Source organism: Pteropus vampyrus, unplaced genomic scaffold (assembly GCF_000151845.1).
Source record: "Pteropus vampyrus isolate Shadow unplaced genomic scaffold, Pvam_2.0 Scaffold272, whole genome shotgun sequence".
Classification (NCBI taxonomy): domain Eukaryota; kingdom Metazoa; phylum Chordata; class Mammalia; order Chiroptera; family Pteropodidae; genus Pteropus; species Pteropus vampyrus.
Window position 1 is genome coordinate 1,046,013 of NW_011889053.1, and position 19,359 is coordinate 1,065,371.

General features: G+C 44.4%; 1 protein-coding gene across 1 annotated transcript in view; it reads right to left on the reverse strand.

The window, feature by feature from the left end:
• PARP4 (poly(ADP-ribose) polymerase family member 4) overlaps positions 1-19,359 on the reverse strand; it is a 67,409-nt gene that overhangs the window by 1,720 nt on the left and 46,330 nt on the right. Inside the window, exons 23-34 of the mRNA XM_011375489.2 lie at positions 19,336-19,342; positions 19,084-19,151; positions 18,347-18,534; positions 16,100-16,199; positions 14,495-14,665; positions 14,157-14,237; positions 12,846-12,926; positions 11,708-11,803; positions 11,091-11,228; positions 6,920-7,975; positions 5,214-5,313; positions 1,449-1,581 (exon numbers count right to left, since the gene is read on the reverse strand). Coding sequence (XP_011373791.1) covers positions 1,449-1,581; positions 5,214-5,313; positions 6,920-7,975; positions 11,091-11,228; positions 11,708-11,803; positions 12,846-12,926; positions 14,157-14,237; positions 14,495-14,665; positions 16,100-16,199; positions 18,347-18,534; positions 19,084-19,151; positions 19,336-19,342 — 2,219 coding nt within the window. The remainder of the gene's footprint in view (positions 1-1,448; positions 1,582-5,213; positions 5,314-6,919; positions 7,976-11,090; positions 11,229-11,707; positions 11,804-12,845; positions 12,927-14,156; positions 14,238-14,494; positions 14,666-16,099; positions 16,200-18,346; positions 18,535-19,083; positions 19,152-19,335; positions 19,343-19,359) is intronic.

Genomic DNA, 19,359 nt, shown 5'->3' on the forward strand with positions numbered 1-19,359 from the left:
GTATTTTTCTTGATATTCATTTAATAATTTTCATCTTTCTCAAAGAATTGTTTTGGCAATCTAAGGAGAAATTGTTGCTTTTTTAAAAATGGAGGTATAATTTTTATATATATGTGTGTGTGATAAAATGCTCAATTCATTATTTTCTGTTTTATGTTTGATGCTGTTTGTTAGGAATATAGAATTTAATCAGTCTTTTTGAGGGTAAAGAGAGGTCTTCTTATTTTAATTTCATCTGTGAGTATGTATCTCTAAGGGACAAGAACCCTTTCTTAAACATGATATTTAAAGATAGTTATAAATGACTCTTTAATATCATAAAATATCTAGGTAATGTTTAAGTTTCCTTACTTGTCTTTTTTTTTTTTTCTTTAACACGTGGACTTTGCTCGAGTCAGGATTCAGACAAGGCCTACATGCTGCCTTTGGTTCATATGTCCTTTAATTCCCAGGTTCCACCTCACCCCCCTTTTCCTCTTGCCATTAATCTGCTGACGTCCCAGACATTGCTGAGGGTATCCCTCGTATAATTTAACATGTTCAGTCTCCATCCTCTGATATCTGACCCGTTATGTGAAATATTTACAGTTTCTAAGTCAAAACCATAAATCAAGGTATATTAGGAGTGACATAGCTTTCATTGATGTCTCCTCCTCCTTCCCTACAGATAATATTTTTATTAATTTTACCCTTGTGTTTTAAAAAAAGTAAGCAAACTATATAAATGCATGCGTGTGTGTGTGTGTGTGTGTGTGTGTGTGTGTGTGTACACGAGGGCGGCCACTTGCGCAGGGTACAGATGGAGCTGTGACAGGAAGGGGTGCCCACAGGTACACTTGAGGCCTCTCGTGGTACCAGGCTCAGTCAAGGGTTTGTGGCCCCAGAACCAGCTCTCTCCACGTTTTGACATGAAACTTCAAGTGACCCCAGAATTCTGAATCTGAACCTAGTCTTCCAGGTTACGAAGTTGGATTTCTCAAGGTAAAACTTGTAGAACACGTTTTATTTAACAAGTTGCTGGTTTGATTTATAACTCTAACTACTGAGACTTACAGCACGTGGGCTTCCATTTGTATTCTTGTCCCAGGCCTGGTCCCAACAGCCTTACTTCCCAAGAGCACACAGAACCCACATACGCTAGTGAAGAGGCTCCTAAGCCAGGGGCCAAAGCTCTGGGCGCCGGTGTAAGCTACACTGGGACAATCTGAGCTCCAGTTTCCTATGCAACCGAAGAGGCAAAAATGCTGTCTGCCCTGCCAGTGACAGAGGAGGGCGGGCGAGACCTCGCTGTACTCACGAGTCCACGTGGCTTCTGATAAGGGTTAGTTAAGACATAGTTGAAAAGGTGAGTTGCTTAATGTTATAGTTCAATGGAAAAAATACAGGTAAACATTAAATAATATTTTTAAATAAGAAAATATATAGTTAAATGGGAAACAATGAGAAACCTGGAAACGGCGGCATCGTCCAGTTTCATCAGGGATTTGAACACTATTCCCTTCTGTTCCAACTGGGTGCGAAGAAACTGCAGCACCAGAAATGTGGCGATCAGGTCCAGGAGACGTTCTCTTCCTTTTACACCTAAAAGTAGAAAACTCTTATGTCGGCTGGAAACTGCACCTCAAACTGTGCCCAGTTCTAAAAGTTCTGGTAAAGAAATGTAATACCATTAAACCACAACACATTTGCAGATCATAAAACGCTACAATACTTTTCAAAGTCCTCGATTTGCCTGCTATTTAAATAAAACACGAGGACGACTGGAACACGCGCCTGTCCTGGTCCCCGATGGCCATAAGGAAACTGCATTAGGTCAGCGCTCCCCCGCTTGCCGTCTTTAATATCCAGAGGCGCGTGAACTACGTAGAAAGAAATTCAGTTCTAGGCTCCACCTACAAAGAGCTCAGAAGAGAAAACCTAAATATACGACAGATTGACAATCGGTATGACTGATTAGACCGGTGTCTCAAATGATCTCAAGCCAACTCTGGGCTCCAAACTTATTTCCTTGTCCCTTGATCCTTGTAAATGAGGTCAGAGATGCTTGTCCAGCCCCCTGACTAAGCGAGTACGCCTCGGTGGCCTGCCTGCCTCTTTCTGTGAAGGCCTGCGGCCCTTCCCCCTTGCTTTGCAGTTAGTTCTCTGGGCTGGAGCGTGGGAACTGCCCTCTTTGTGAAGCATGAAATAAAAATTGTTTAGGTGAATTAAATTGTTCTCTTTGATTATTTTAATAGTACTTACAGGTAACCAGTGTTATTTATCCAAATTGAGATATTATATTATGAAAAACCAAAATTGAAAATAAATTCTTATATATATTGAACCCAGAAACTAATAACTCGTTTTTATTTTTTTTAATGCAAGAAACGTATTTGAAATCACTATATAAAAAAACATTTCAAATACTGTTGTTTTTCCAATCTCACATTTCAAGAAACCAATGAAACACATCTTTCTTGAGGAGGAGTGGGGTTCAGAACAAGCCACCCCAGAATGGGGAACTCTGGCGTGTGGATAATTTTGAGCTGAAGACTCATAGCTTCAGATACTGAGAGTTCCTTGGAGTCTTACACTGTTCTGGCCTCTTCCTGTGCATTTCTTTCCAATTTCTACTGGTGCCTCGAGCTTTAAATGTCCAAAACATAACTCTACTGGCGTTTTTTCAGGCTCAGTCTACAGTTGATCCCACCTTCAACCCTCCTCTTCCTCAAAAGCCCAGATGGGATCCATCACCAAGGCCTGATGTTTCTTTCTCAAAATGTATCTCAATTTTCCCAAGTTCTAGTTCTAGGGACCTTATGTAAATGCAATCGTACAGAACTTATCCTTTTGTGTCTGGCTTGTTTCACATAGCATAATATTGTAGCATGTGTCAACATTCCCTTCCTGTTTAAGGCTGAAAAATATTCCATTATATGTATATATCATATTTTCTTATCCAGTCATGCTTTGATGGACATGTGGATCACTTCCCTTTTTTGGCTATTGTAAATAATGCTGCTATGAACACGTGTGTGCAAATATCTCTTTGCTTTTGTTTCTTTTGGGTATATTCTCAGAAATGAAATTGCTGAATCATATGGTAGCTCTATTTTTAATTTTTTGATGAAGTGTCATGTTGCTTTCCATGGGGGCTGCACCCATAGTGCACGACAGTTCTAATTTCTCCACGTCCTTGCCAGCACTTGTTACTTTCTGGTTTTTTTTGACAGCAGCCATTCTTATGGGTGTGAGGTGATATTCAGCTACCCTTTTTAAGAACAGAATATAACCAGTACCTGGGAAATGTCTGTGAGCTCAGTCCCAACTCTATTCTCTTCTGCTCCCTCTTAGAGACCACTGTGCTGGTTTGTGTTAATCACTCAGCTCTACCATGAGGTTTGTGCCTCGTTTATATACTGCTTATCTGTGTTGCAAGTATTTTATCCCAGCTTGTGGTATGTTTTTCATGTTTTAAATTTTATTTATTTTTTATTTTTACTGAAGAGGCATTTTTGATGTTAACGAAGTCTAATAATCTTTTCCTTTATGGCCTCTTTTTGGTTTTTTTTTTTTTTTTTTTTTTTAAGCATTAGGAAATTCCTCTCTGAATGATAAATCAAGTGTTCCCAAATGTTAACGTCTGGGGAACTTGGGTGAAGGATATACGGGAATTCTTTGTACTATATTTTAAATTTTCCGGCAAAGTTAAAATGATTTCAAAATAAAAAGTTAAAAAAAAATCTTTCTTATCCTAAAACCATAAAGGTACTTTCCCACATTTTCTCCTAAAAGTGTTAAGGTTTGCCTTTCACATCCAGGACTTCAGTCTATTTGGAACTGATTTTTGAGGATGACGTGAGGTGAAAGGTCGAACCAGACCTTCCCCTACGGTCCAGCTGTCCCTGCGCCACCGCTCACGCGTGCCCTGTGGTGCAGTGCTCCATCACTCGACGTGGTCCTTCTACGGCCCTCTCTGGGTTTTAATGCAAAGCCTACTTTATCCAGTCTATCTGCCGTGATCTGAACATCAAACTGTCTCCCCAACATCTGACAGCAGCCAAGAGCTCTGCTCAGCTCCTGCTTTTCTCGATTCCCTGAAGCCACCCCCTGTGACCTCAGGTTTAGGAGGCAGCCGGGACCAGAACTCGAGTGCAGATCTGGGATCCTATCTTTCTAGGAGTCCCGCACTTAATTTCCGGCCACTCCGGCAGCCTGGAACCCTGACCCCTAAGTCACCCTCCCATTGAGACTTTTGGTCCCAATTCTAACCTCCCGGTGGCTCCCAGCCCTCAGGTAAGAAACCGACCCACACCTGCTCCCGTGGCTTCCCTCCTTTCAAGGGCTATGCCCCTTCCAGTTTCTGCCTGTTTTTTAAATTGCATTCCAGACCCTCAGAGAGCAGTTTTCAGACAGTTTGTCCAGGGAAAGTAAATGTAAATCCTCCTGTGGGTTTTCATTAGTCCTTTTCAGTCTAGCTCAACGCACGTAGGCCATGAGCCTGGAATACGCAATCCCTGACGTTTCAGAGACGATGGGAGGGTGGCCAGACGCTGCTGCTCAATGGACAACTGGCCATTTGTTTCATGATGTTTATTTTATTTTAAAGAGAGCTCTTAAGCCAGGCTAGTACTTGGCCTTCAAACCACTTGCCAGTTTGAGGATGTCCAGGCTCTCCTCATCCATCCCGCCCGCTGTCATGAAAAGAACCAGGTCTAGAGAGCTGGAACAACCTGCTCTGGCAGAGACTGGCTGCGTGCTCATCAGAGCTCTATTCCTGGGCACGGAGCTAAAGCGCATGTCCCAGTCCGTGTCTGGTGGGGCACAGTGACTGGTTTCTGCCACATTTTCTCTTTCTCCCTCTTGTCTACCAGGCAGACGATGCCCGAGGCACCTTTTTTCTTCTTTTCTTTTAACCAGGGTAATTTTAAAGACACTCACTGACCGTGGCAGAGCCACAACACTCTCTGCCTATGCGGGATGGGGCTTCCAGGCAAGAAAGCAGTCTTTGTGTTAAGCTACTTAAGATTTCAGATTTTTTAAATAGCAGTTATTGCTGCTTATGCTGATAAATTTGCACAGTGATACCCTAAGAAACTAGTTGCCTATTTCCTGTGGTGACAAACATAATCCTATTCATACATAATTTATATAATTATTATATTAGTACACTAGTTTACAAGAAAATTTATAACACTTAAGAACATTTAATGCATAGAAAAATAATGACTTACCTAGAGATAGAATGCCTTTTTGTTCAAGAAAGCTGTTTAAAATATCTATATTAAGGTTTAATATGACTCCCAGTTCTGGTGTAAGTTTCCAAAAGCCATCCTACGAAGTTAAGAAAACAAATTTAAGCCACATTTCTAAAATTCGTATTACTGTCAAATCAAAATTCTTCACATATTAGTGACATGGCATCATTGGGAGTCTCAAAGAGACTATGGATGAGAAGTATTTGGTGGCATTTATAAAAATCTGAAAAGAGGCTCATGTGTGGAGAATTTTTAAAATGATGTGTTTGTTTCTTCCAGCAATGCTCTGAGGCAATGTTTCTCAAACTTTCAAATAACACGAATCTTTTTGTTCAACATTAAAAATGTGTCCTTATGCCTGAACCATGAAAATGACCATTTCCTACTAAATATAAAATTGTGTTGTTGAACATGCTCTATAGGACTACCTCCCTTGTGCCTTCTGTCCCCCGCTCACTTCAGCTAAGAGTCACTGCTTGTTCGGCTGATCTTTACCACATGCTTACGAGAGTGAAGTAATAAGCCTTACTACGGGGCGTGGGGGGACCTCAACATTGAAGCAGAGACTCGGGATCCCAGGGGAACGCACAGGGAGCAGGAAGAGGATGACATCATAGGCAGGTGGACATGTTAAAGGATCTACGGCAATAATTTGAAAAATAACAGCAGTGATAATATGTGCCAACCAGTACTAAACTGGTGCCAGGTGCTATTTTATCTTCTCAGCCACTTCTTGTGGAGGTGGTATTACTAGAGCCACTTTGCAGACTGAGGACAGAGGAACAGAGAGATTAAGCAACTTATGCAAAGCCACACAGCACAGTCAGCCAGGATATAAGCCCCAACAGTCTGGCGCCAGTGTCCACAGGCAGCAGTGGTCGCTCTGGGCTTGTGACACCACTGTCATGTATGTTCCTCAGGTAAGGAGCCACATGGCTGTTATCATCTTATTAAATCTCAAAACCACTGAAGGCAGACACTATTATTATTCCCATTACATGGATGAGGAAACTGAGACTCAGAAAGGTTATCTGACTTGCCTCAAATCACAAAGTGGCAGGGCTGGGACTCAAACCTAGTTTTGAACTAAATCACGTTGCTTTAACTACTTAAATTACATCAAAACAAATAATTACAGATGTGAGAGTGGGTCTTAGTACCTGTGCAGGAGCTAAACTTTGGGGGTGTTTATTAGCTTCACAAATGGAATGATTAGCTCTAGCACAATCTTGCGTGTGGAATAATATTCTCGAGACCGTCTATGAAAATATTTAGAGTATACTTACAGTACCTGTGCTTCACCTCACACTGGGACATTTATGGGACTTGGAATTCATCAGTTCTAGAACCTGGGGAGTTAAGGTCTTACCCCATGACCCATTCTGGGATGCTAATTTTTAGCTACGGAATATCCGCATTCATGAGTATGACAGTCTGACCTAAGGCTGTACATAGATAAACAACGGTCATCCTGAACACATTATTTTGCTCAAGAGACTTTTTCTTTTTTTATAGCAAGATTTTCCCAACGAAGGAAGTAGTGTGTCGATTTACATTCTGCACAAGTCCCTTGACTCACTGCGGACTGGTTGTACCCAGCTCGATGACCAGCTCCTCTGAGTGGTTCTGTTCTAAACTAGGACATGAATCAACCCCAGGCACGGGAGGAATAAGAAGAGCACCTCAGTCTGCAGCCTGAAAAGCCCGGTCCACGGCACAGAACTCCTCTGGCTTTGTTGGCAGATGCCGGGGCCCTGGTTTTCCCACGCCTGAGAGCTCGCAGTAAATTCTCTTCCTGCTACATGAGATTTGGCCACCTTTTTAAACGGCGTTATTCTCAGAAATCCTCGTGTTTCATCATTTTCTGTTCCAAAAGAACTTGGGACAGCCGAACGCAGACCTTGGCGAGACACTGCATTTCTGGCAGGAAGATTTGATAGAGAAGCCCCATATCCATGGTAAGCAAGGCCAAGTCGGTGTGCTGGCTGCATGTAGCTGGTGCTCAAGGGAGTTGCAGACTCCAGAAAATTAAAAGTGGAGAAATCAGATAGAGGAAGCAAGGTAGAGTCCGCAGCTGAAAACGGGGGAGACAGACTGGGAGAAGAGAAAGGAGGACTGGGCTGCGGGGAAGAGTCCACCTCGAGGAACGTGCCCGCATTACCCAAGGCCTGCAGGCCTTTATAATTTGTAGGGAGAGAACACTGTCTGGAGCCAAACAAGCCACCCGCAAAAGCAGGGCCAATAAAAGATTCAACAGGTGGGTTCGGGGGAAGCCCTCTGAGGGCTGAATCCTGCTCAGGGAAGACATTGATGCTGCAGCCAGCCTCAGGGATTAGGTCACTCGTAGCTGGACCAGACGGTTCGGCACTACAAAAGCTGAACGGAGAGCTGTGAGGAGGTTCACGGGGCGGGCAGGGGTGAGAAAAGCTAACAGAGCCCAGGGCGGCTGGGAAGGCCGCCGGCCTAGGGGTAGCAAAAGATCTGCAGACAGCCATCTGCGGTGAGATGGCAGTCGCCAGCGGTGTGCCGGCTCCTTTGCATGTACGCGGCTCCATCTGACTCAAGTCCAATGGCGTTTCTGCATGTGTGCATTTCCATCCAGATCTGAAATGTTTTTCTGGTGCTTTGGAGGCTAAGCTAAGACCTTCGAGAACTCCAAACACTTCCACCGTAGATGGTTTCTGTTTTCTTTTAGACAGATGGAATTCTCCACGCCAGTCAGAGGATGCCGACAGAGGCTGCCCGGAAATAAAAAAGGAGATGTCAGGAAAAATGCAGAATAAAATGAACAACCAAACAAATGTCCTTCCTAGTAGCTGACTTTCCAATAATAGTCAAGCAATTGCTTATCCCAGGCATTCAAAAGAGGAGCCATTTAAGACCCTTTAAGTGCAAGGCCCTCATTTCGCAGACATGGAATCTGAGGTCTGGAGCGAATACCAACAAGAAATGCGTCGCAGACCTTAATCTCTCGGTTCTCACAATCACAGAATTTTAAACATCCTCATTTTACACAGGAGGAAAATGAGCACCGTAAAAGTGACTTGTGTAAGATTTTACAACTAGTGGTATCCTAGTATATAAATTAGCCCTAAAATAAGCTGGCAGTTTGAAATAGATTATTCCAGTCCTTTATACTGCATTACGGCAATATTAAGAAAATGAGAAAACTGAAAAAATTCCAAAAGCTTTAAAGTAACTAAAAGAATATGTCTTTATACCAGAATGTGAATAAAACATACAACAAAAGGGAAAAAGGAGCTATGTTACTACTCTTGTTTGGATATAACTTAAAGAGCATGCTTTACAAAGTTGCACGTAAATAAAATCCAGTTTTATATGAATTACAGGTCCCTGAGGTATACTAGAATTGGCTAGCCTCTCATTTGAGCAATGTAAATGAGCCATTAAAAAAAGTGGTCCTTTCCCAGCTAAGCCAAGTTTCAAGTACACATTTACATAATTAATACTGCAGAACATGTGACAAGGCACACATTTCAAAATATAGTTAAATATAATGTTTATCTGATGAAAAATGTTCTTAGATGCGTAAACTGAAAAGAGAATAACAGTGATGGGCTAGACCTATTAACGCATTTTGTGAAAGTACAATAATCGCAGCAGACAGACCAACAGAACAGAACACGTGGTCCAGCGATGGATTCTAAAACATGTAGGAATTAGGTAGACAATGAAGATGGCATTTCAAGTCAATAGGAGGAAAAGAAGAATTATTCAATAAACGGTGTTGGGAAAAGTGGGCAACCATCTGGAAAAGAATAAAGTTGGTTCCAGACTTCCTATTACACAAGGATAGATTCTAACTGGGTGCAAAATAAAACGTAAACATAAAACCATTTAAAGAAATAATAAGGGGAAATTTTTACAAAGCGTAATCTCTGAACAGGAAGGTGTTTCTAAGCATGACGAAAAAACAAAATAATACAAAACGAAAACAAGAAACCCAAAGATTAAAAAATTTCTGTTAAAAATCTGTATGACGAAAGATGATAAGCTACATCAAAATATAAAAGGTAAGCCAAGCTGGTTTTAAATCGCATTTCCAGAAAGGTTACTTTGCAAAGCAGAGATATTGTACCTGAATCATTCTCCCTATTTCCACACTATCTAATATGAAAGATGCTCTATTCCTGAGGACGAAGCATACAAATCGATACCTACCAATTAAAAGAATCCTAATCAGAGACTGATCAGGAACCTCACGAGACCAGGAATGAGACTTGGTTGAATGCCTCATCCATGAGGTTACTGGCATTCTCACAGCAGGTTAGGCTTCAAGTCTTCACGTCAGATCTCTGAAGCATTTCTTAAGATTATTTTTTTCTACTGTGCTTTATATGAAATTAATTAATTTTAGTGTACTTTCTGCTTTTTCAAAAGTGAATTTTAAAATTTGGATATAAATTGCTTTCCTCACTTAAAACCTCAATGCAAGATCACGTAAAGCCAAAACAAATTTAACATTATTTTTTTAATGTTCAAAGCCCTCCCTTTGGAGTCTGAAGATATCAGTCTTGTGTGTTCTACCAGGTTTTATTTGACCGTGGTGTGTTTTAAATGTTTTTTTCCTCTACTCTCTTTTTAAAGGTAGCTTGAGTTTTAAGTAGGAAAAAAGGCAAAATCACTGATGCTTGGAATTGTTTTTGATAAACTTAAGTTAAAAATAAAAATAATCCTAAAAAAATATGAAAGGCTAATTGAGAAACAAATTTTGGAGCTCATGTCACGAAGGGCTTCTGTGGTGTCTCATCTGCTGTGCGTCACCTCCAGTGTATTTGTTATCTCAGATGCTATTTTTCATCTTTAAAAATTCCATTTGTTTGTTTTTTTTTTTTTAAATCTTCCATAGCTCTAGTTAACATGCTCAACCGTTCCTCTGCCTTCTTGAACATACAGAGTATATTTATGATAGCCGTTTTAATACCGTTGCCTATTATCTCCGTTACACCTTAGTTTCTGGGTTTGTTCTTACTGATTGGTTTTTCTCCTCATTACGAGTCATCTTTACACTTCTTTGCCTGCCTGGTCATTTTTAAATGGATGCCCAACAGGTCAGTTTTACACTGTCACACATGTGCTGATCAGGACTCGGCCGAGGACCAGAAAGGAGCCACGGCAGGGCTCTGCAGCCCCGTCCGTGTTCCAACCTTAGCAGTCCTGGCCCCCCTGGGCCGCACTCTGGCCCCCTAACTCAGAGACACTGCCAGGCTCTGTTTGGGTTCCCCGTCCTTGGGCTCCCGTCTGGGGACGCCTCCCAAGCAGTGAGCTGATGACACCTAGGACTCGCCTTGTTTACTTTTATCTCTGAGGGATCACCGTCCCGCTGACACCATTGATATCTAATATGTTTTTATATTCTTAACTGACATTGTAACTTTAAAATGGATAAAAGAAAATGAATGTTGCCTATATTACATATTTCCTCACAAATTTTTTCCCTCAGATTCAAAATTTCTAAAATTTGGCAATTTACTTCTCTAACTTGGATACCTGAGAGCACTGTTTTGTCCTTTTGCGTTTGGATATGCCTTTCAATTTTTATTTACATTGCATTTCTCAATTAGAGTAAATGGGATTAGCTTCCTGGTCGATGGTCTGTCTGTGGAAGAAGCAGGACCACAGCTATTCCCTTTTGGGCTTAGCAGCTACATATCACATACTGACTTTCTCAGTCTCGTAACAGCTATTTTATAGATGTGCAAATATTTTCTGCCATCACAGAGACAACAGCTCCTGCACATACAAGTGATAAGGGTGCCGTCTGGGAAAGGCCCTCCACATCCGTAAGAACACGGAAACACAGCACCAGTCTGTGTGGCAATCAGCACTCACCTGCCACGCACTGCCATAAGGTGCACTGAAGCCACAGGGCTGCACCTCCTGCCAGCTCATGTACGGCAAGATGTCCACATCTTTGGCGACAAGCTCCAAAATATTTGGAGTATTAGGAAAAGGTGACTCATTACCATCCTACAGTGAATCAAAATTAGATAAAATTGAAACAGACATTACCAAATGAAATGGTTACTGGGCACTCTAAGCCCCGTAAACGTTTGGTTTGGGACGGGTGGGTGTGAGACTGCCGCCGGCCAGGGCCACCGGGAGGGAGTGGCGGGGAGCCTGGCCATGCTAGCCCTTCAGCTGATGAAGGAGAAAGGGCTTTGCAGAGGTTAAGGGAAGCCAAGGCCTTTCCTATTTTCTGAAGGTCTTGGATTAATAAGAGATGAGAAATGCCCAAATGTAACAAAATGGTAGTAAATCTTAAAAGTACACATTAAAAATAATAACATTTGCGTCCCATTTATGGAGATCCCCGTGAGCCTGCCCATCTCTCCCCTCCCGCCCTCACAGGCCAGGGGTGTGGGCGCTGTCGGTGACAGTGACACTGAGAGTAACTTTGTTAATATGTAAATATAAGGAGAGTAACACGAATGAGCAACGATACTCACCCTTTCCTCAACGGCCACAAAGCTTGTGAACTGCGTTATGAGACAGTTTTCTTTACTGAGTTGAATAATGAGAGACTTTAACACCTGCTTCTTCATCTAGGATAGAATAAAACACACACAATCACGTTCTGTTTCATTTTTCACTGTTTAGCTACATATGACCAATTAAATGAGTGTAAAGTCACCTAAAAGGTGTTTTTTTTATAGAGAGCAAACCATTTCGTAAGTGGAATTTCACACTAAACCATGAGTCAATGGCCTTGTCTAAATATCTTAAGTCAGTGACTAGATGTTCTCTGCTCAAGCGAGCAGCTAAGTCACAGAGAGGACGACTCCACAGGTAGCCCTTTCCAGCTCAAGAGGACTGTCCTGGAACTTTGGACAGACAGTGTGAGCCTCCGCTGTGAAGACGAGGCTGCCAGGGTGAGGAGTAGGGGGCAGGGCGGGTCAGTCGCCCTCAGAGATAAAAGGGTCCTAAGCAGACAGAACCCAAGGCTGCTCAGGGACTGAAGGCACAGGCCACTTATCAGGAGCTGTGACTGTCTGCAAGGGGATCGGTGGCCCTGTGTGGCATACACCATGGTACCTTCTTTTTGGGATGGCACTGAGTCCTAAGGCTCTTAACTTCATTTAAGATCGTGGCCCCGGAGGCACCAGCAGGGCCGCCAGGGTGGGCTGGCCAAGTTGGACCCCCGGCCAGGGGCCTCATCAGCTCAGCTGGGAGGGAGCAAGGTGGCTTTGGCTCTACTGTGTGTCCCTAGGCAGGTTCCCCTCCCCCACCTCCATCCCCAGTCCAGCACCTGGGCTTCTCATCAGGAAGAGGGGACTACACCACCGACAACATACAAGAGTGGTGGTGATGCCGGTGGCAGGCCCCCAGTGAACGTTCTCTGGGCCGTCCTCTGGCCCCTCTGACGGGGAAAAACATCACAGAATTCCCAGGAAACCACTGACATGTTCTCTTGATAATTAATTCAACAAACAGTTACTGAGCACCCTGCACCCCAGACATGACAATAAATGTCCCTGACACCGCGTGCATGTCCATCCAGCTATGTTCGCTCTACATGCTCATGGATAAATCAACTTAAGAAGAACCAAGAATGACGTGATGAGTTTTGCTACGAGAGCAGCGAACCTCGTGATTCGTTTCGTCGTCGTGGAGAATGCCATCTTCATAATCTCTGATCAGAGCTCGTGCTGTCAGCTTGTGAATCATCTGTTCGAGCAGCAAAGGGAAAAAAGATCTGCATGGCTTCTAATTACAGTCATACGTAGAAAACCATTTTTAAAACCGAAGTACAATTTACACACCCCAAAATGAACCCCTGGCAGGTGTTCAGTTTGATGTGTTTTAACAAATGTACACAGTCGTGGAACCACTGAGCAGTCTCTCCACCTTAAATGTCCCTCGTGCCCCTCCGCAGCCACCTCCACCCCTGGCAATGACTTCTGTTTTCTCTGTCTACAGTTCTGCCTTTTCTATAAAAGGCCATTTTACAAATTTAATTTATTTCAAAAATTTTCAACTGTTCTTCTACGGCGGAGATGGTGGCACCCGACCCCGGCTGCAGCCTTCACTCTGAGGGGCAGGTGAGGGTCTCCTCCCTCCCTCAAGTGGCGAAGCAGAGCCGACCTTCAACGCGCTGTGGCTTTCAGTGAGAACCCCCCACGCGTAACCACTCCCGATCAGACTGCTGTTCACGGAGGAAGCACAACTGTAACAACTGTGATGTCGTGAAAAATGATTTCTTCCTAGGTCAAATCCTTTTACTTTATTTCCACTTTAGATTCAATTTTTAAAACAATTTGGAGGTTCCCTTATTCTATACATAAGTCACTGGCAAGCAGTAAGCTATAATTATTCAGTGCCAAAAAATAAGCTGTATGTTATTTAAAAAAACACCCACCGACGTCTGCAAATATTTACCTGGCCATGCAAACACTCTTATGAAAAGCAAGCTGCACATGTGACATAGGAGGGTTAGGGACGTTCCAGGTCTAACTAATGAGTAGATTCAACACCAATGTCAGCGTTGTAAGGTTTTGGTGCAATTCATTTGCTTTTAATCCAAAAGTAAAAACAAACAGCCTTGACAGATGATATGTTTTACCCTAGTCTAGCACTGTCATGCTGAATGTTTTAATATAACGCAGGTGGCCCAGAGGCACTGAACTTTTACACGGCTTTGAGAACCTCCCCCAAAACCTTTCACGCACGAAATACCAACTCTAACTGCACTTATTTATGCTCGCTGATGCCCGGAGGCCGTGGCTAGAGCCGAGAACCCCAGAAGGCTGCCTCACTGGAAACCAAAGGAGAGCATCCTTGTTTGTACTGAAATGTCCATGTACTGATGACGACAAACACACGGAGCACTCGACATGAAAACGTGACATCATTACAGCTTTCCAACCCTGGGTCCACAGTGTGAGTTTTGGATCTTACAGTTCCAGTTGTCTTCTGAAGTTCCGTAGTTGACACCATCGTAGAAAATTCTTCCTCTTGAGTTAATGCCCGTAGAGTTGCCTGGAATGAGAAAAAAAAAAAAAAAAGGATTCCTTCGTCGCTTCCCCCGAGAGTGTCTTCGTCTTCCCTAGTTTATCAGCGGATCTCTCAGCCATTTCCTCTCCCCTTTCAAGGGAAAGTTGGAGGCTCCCAGGGCCCCTGGTCGTCACCCTCTGTGTCCCCCGAAGGAGAAAATCTGCCAGCTTACTATGATTTGGAGAAGAAAAAAAAGAGAGAAAAACAAAAGAAAATTCTTAGTACGACCCATGGCTCCTCACCTGTGTGCAGTGGGGGATGAAGCCGTAGACCAGCAGCCGGTCGCCATGGAACAAGGCCTGCACCTGGGCCGGGGCCTGCAGGGGCTCGGGCGCCTCGGGGCTGAGCCGCTGCCATGTCACGGAGACAGAGTGGCAGCTCGGAGAACGGGACCGAGTCATCTGGTCTTCTATCTATTTGTGCCAGAGGAATTATTTCTCTTTTAGTGGTATATCCAGAAAATTGTCACCGAACACTTGAATTTCACACTGTGTCCTTGGGGACTGCAGCTGTCTTTTTCCCTCCTTCCTGCTGCAGGGTACTTTTCCAGAAAGATTTTATGTAGCATTTTAGATAACAGCACTAGCACATAATTTAAGTGTGCAAAACATCCAAAACTTATTCCATTAGTTAGTTACTAACACACAACTCTGGAATAGAGTATATTCCAGTTATAAAAATTAATTCTACAAAGGACTTGAATAAGACCATTCTCCAAAGATACACAAATGGCCAATAAGCACATGAAAAGTCATTCAATATCACTACTCGTGAGGGAGCTGCAGGTCAAAACCCTGGTGAGCTACCACTGCATACCCATTAGGGCGCTCGTCAGAAAAATAAAAGCAAAAAAAACAGAAAATAAATATTGATGAGGACGTGGAGAAATTGGAACCCTGGTAAATGGCCTGGGCCAGGGGCAGGGGGCGGGGCGGGGAGCAGTGTAAAACAGCACAGCCACTGTGTGGGACAACAGTGTGGCAGCTCTTAAACACTAAACATAGAGTCGCCACGTGATCCAGCTAGTCCACTTCAGGGGATGTACCTAAAATAACTGAAATCAGGGTCCTGTACACACGCTTGTCCACCAATAATCACAGCAGCATGATTCACGGTAGCTGAAACAACCCAAACGTCCATCAGCAAAGGAGTGGATAAATAAAATGTGGGGTGTGCAGACAATGAACGTTGTTCAGCCATAAAAAGGAAGAGAATCCTGACACCTGCCACAGTGTAGCAATTCCTTAAAGACATGCCGAATGAAACGAGCCAGGCCCCAGAGGACAAGTGCTGTGTGACTGCACCTGTGTGAGGCATCTGAAGTAGTCAAATTCAGAGACAGAAAGTAGACGGTGAGGGCCGGGAGCTGGGGGAGGGACGATGGGGACTTGTTTGATGGGGACAGAGTTTCTGTTTGGGAAGACGAAACAGTTCTGGGGGTGGGCGGTGGTGACGGCTGCACAACGGTAAGGATGTACTTAATGCCCCTGAAACGTGCACGTAAATGTGGTTCACGTGGTACGTTCTACGTACATTTTGCCACAATAAAAAAATTAATCTGGCAAAACATGTATAATACTTTACTTTAAAAGATCAACCCCAGACACTTTCTGAAGCAGAAACCAAACTATTTGCCAGGGAATGACCCGACTCCGAGTTCACTGTGCTCCTTCCAGGGGGTGAACACACACACACCTTCCTTCCGCCTTTGCCTCTTGCCAGCTGCCCTTTACATTAATGTCACTAATGGCACTAGACTGTAAGAAGTTACTGCCACTAGGTTGTAAGAAGATAACATTTCCACATGTAAACCATAAGACTAGAAATAAGATGCTTGAGAAACGTACCTGTTTTTTCCAACTATATTTGGATTTTGAGTTAAAATATTCAAATGCTCCAACACCATGCTGGGACAGAGTCCTTAGTAGGTGACGGTTTGCTGTGGAACTGATCACATTGAACACAGGTTAGTTTTTACAAACAGTTTTGAAGTCCATGTACTTAACAGTGTTGACACAGCTCAAAACAAAGACAGGACATGCAGAATTTACTCTTCTGTAGCTAAGGTGAAGAAGACAAAACATATGACAGGAAAAAAGCATAAATTCTTGACTTCCAATTTACTAAAGGATGTAGTAGATGACACTGAGAAACCTCCAAAAGGTACCAGAATGATGGTGAAGACATCAACCTACTTTCAAGGACTGTCAAAGCTACCCAAATCCGATCTCAAAGGCCAAGTGGCAAAAGGGTTAATAAAGTCTACACCTTGAAATCTGATCCACATCTAGAAAGGAAAAGGTATAAAGAAGTAACTCTCATTCTAGCAAACATAACCTTTGATATTCAAATGTCAATGTCCTACTAAATTTCTCTCAATAATAATTCTATCAAGAATGACTTTCTAAGAGAGTTTCCTCCTGAAATTTAAAGAAATGATCAATAACTTTTTAGAAAAAGAGCTTAAGAGTTACTTCTGAAATATTTGTTAGCATATTGGTAAAGACTAGAGTTGGCTTCAGTCCTCAAGGTTTAACTGGCGGTGATTCAGCAGAGCTGCTCTGCATTTTATAAATCCCTCAGCAGTGAGACCACTTGGAACCTTCTCTGTGCTCCTGCCATGTGGACTCAGATGACAGCTTGTTACCACCCACGGGAGCGACAGTCTCTACTCCTGGAGAACTCACAACATCTTGCTAGAGTTTTTGAACACAAATGAGTATGTGTAAAATGAGGCAGAAACATTTAGAAAGATCCTAAAAACTAGATGGAAAATCAGTAACAATTCCAGCTGCCTCAGGCTGAGTTATGTCAACAGGCACAAAGTCAGCCCACAACAGCACCCCCTTTCTTTCCTTCCTGGCACTTGGAACACTTCTCCCTTTGAAGTTACTGGACTGCTGTCTGTGTCCCACACACAGTACTTGGCCCGGGCCAAGCAGCGTCTGCCCCTGACAGGTGCTCAGCAAAAAAGGGATCAGCAGGACACAGTGCCTCCTGCATTGAAGTATATGGGCCTGGATGCCAGCCCAGCAGGCCCCGACACCGTGGAGGGAGCAGGCAGGTGCTGCTGTGACTAAGAAGGCAGGGAGGGGACACCTCGCTGTGGCAGGCCACTGTGTCCACAGGTGCGAGTTACTCAGCTCAGTCCTGCTAGGACTGTCCCTGGGGGAGCCTGAGGTGGGGTGGACACCATCATGCCTCGGATGACAGAGAACAGAACTAGGCATGTGACTGAGGGGGCAGAGAGAGGAACAGTGCCTTCTGGGTAGGCAGAGAGGCCATTCAGGGACATCCAGAGCCCAGACTGGCACAGCAGGGGTGGGGGCACGAGTTGAGGGAAGGCCTGGTAACAGCTTGCGGTGGTGGTGACTGTAGGGGTGGGGGCGGGGGCAGGCATGCTCTGCAGACATCAGTCCGGTCCCTTGGGTTTGCTGTCTTCCTTATATTTACACTACGTGCCTCAGTTCAACTGAAAAGCTAACCATAACTGGGGGGTTCACTTTCACACCATGGGTTTGGCTTCCCCAGAGAAAGACCCCACCCCCCGCATGTCTCAGGGGCTGACAATGCAGACTTCACAGAGTGCTCATGGGAAAGGCATCGTGAGGAGCAGGGTACCTGGGTGGGGCCCCTAGACCCTTCGGCCATCAGAAACTGCCATGGGAGGGTGAGCCTGGCTGCCAGGTCTCCAGGCTTGTCAGAATAGGTCAGAAATTTGGATTTTTATGCAAAATAACAAAATTAACATTGATTGGTGCTTGCCACGGCCAGATCTGTTCCAAGTGCTTTGTATACGTGAGCCCACTGAACCCTCGGAGCAAACCTATGAGGTAGGCGTGTGCATCACTAGCCTCGCTTATACAGTTGGCAATCTGCCCGAGGTCACTAACCCGTGGCCAGCCCTGGTGTGGAGACCCAGGCAGCCTGGCCCAGGGCCCAGAGCCCAGAGGCCCAGGCCTGCGTCCCGAGCAGCCTCCATATCCCAGCCCAGACCTCACGCCTGCCTAGACCCTGCGCAGCCCACACGACGCCGCCCGCCCGCAGGCAGGTGGCCCCCCATGGGGCTTCGCACGCCAGCCTCCCGCACTCACCCGACCCCGCAGGAGAACAGCCTGGTGTGCTGGACATGCCGCTTCACAAGCTGCAGCGTCAGGCTGTCACTCTGCAGGTGCCCGTCAGATATGAGGAGGACATTCCGTAACTCCTGAGAAGGCGGCAGTAAACTCAGATATCGGAGCACTTTCCAGAAGTCTGTGCTTCCCATGGTGGGCGAGGCGGACTGCGGGAGTGAAGACAGCGAGCGTTCAGCCCTCCACTAACTGTCATCCTTGACCTGGTTTGTCGCTCCATGAGCGTTCACAGGTACCGTGAGGAAAAGACATTTTTTCCTAATTACACATCTGTGGAGCAACTATATTTATAGCCTTAGAGTTTAATTCATGTCACATTATCATCAATGGCACTTACCTTTTTTATGGTTTTCAAAAACTACAACATCAAATACCTCTGGGTCTGCCAGCCCAGACTGAGGGGGCGGCTGGTCATCCTGGGCTCTCTCCATTGTAAGAAGAAGAAAAGGGACAGAAGAAGCTGCAAAGCGGACACTGCCAGCTTTATCTGGGTGGCAGGACTGTAGATTATTTTTATCTTCCCTTTTATTTTACAAATTTTACCCCATGAGTTCATATTGCTTTTGTCAATGAAATAAAAGAGCCACCAACACACAAAAATGGAAGGACCAGGGTCTTCTGATGGTGGTCTGGGGGCAGCATCCCTAGAACTGGATAGACCCTGACTCAGGAGACACAGGGAGGTGGCACTTACTCACCGTGATGAACTCGGCTGCCACACTGTCACTCGTGAGGCACTTGGGGTATGAGAACAGCTCCTGGTAACCTGTGTGATGAGATGGGCGTGAGGTGTCGCCGTTTAATATTCATCTTACTGAGCGCTAACAAACAAGTGTTTCATGATTTTAACAGATGAAAAGCCACCACAGTATTCCTTTAAATAATAAACTCTAGTGCAAACCAAGCACTTTATTGTGCAAAAGGCTCTGAGTCAAACTGCACGTGCAGACCTCCGTTCTGCAGCACATAGCTCA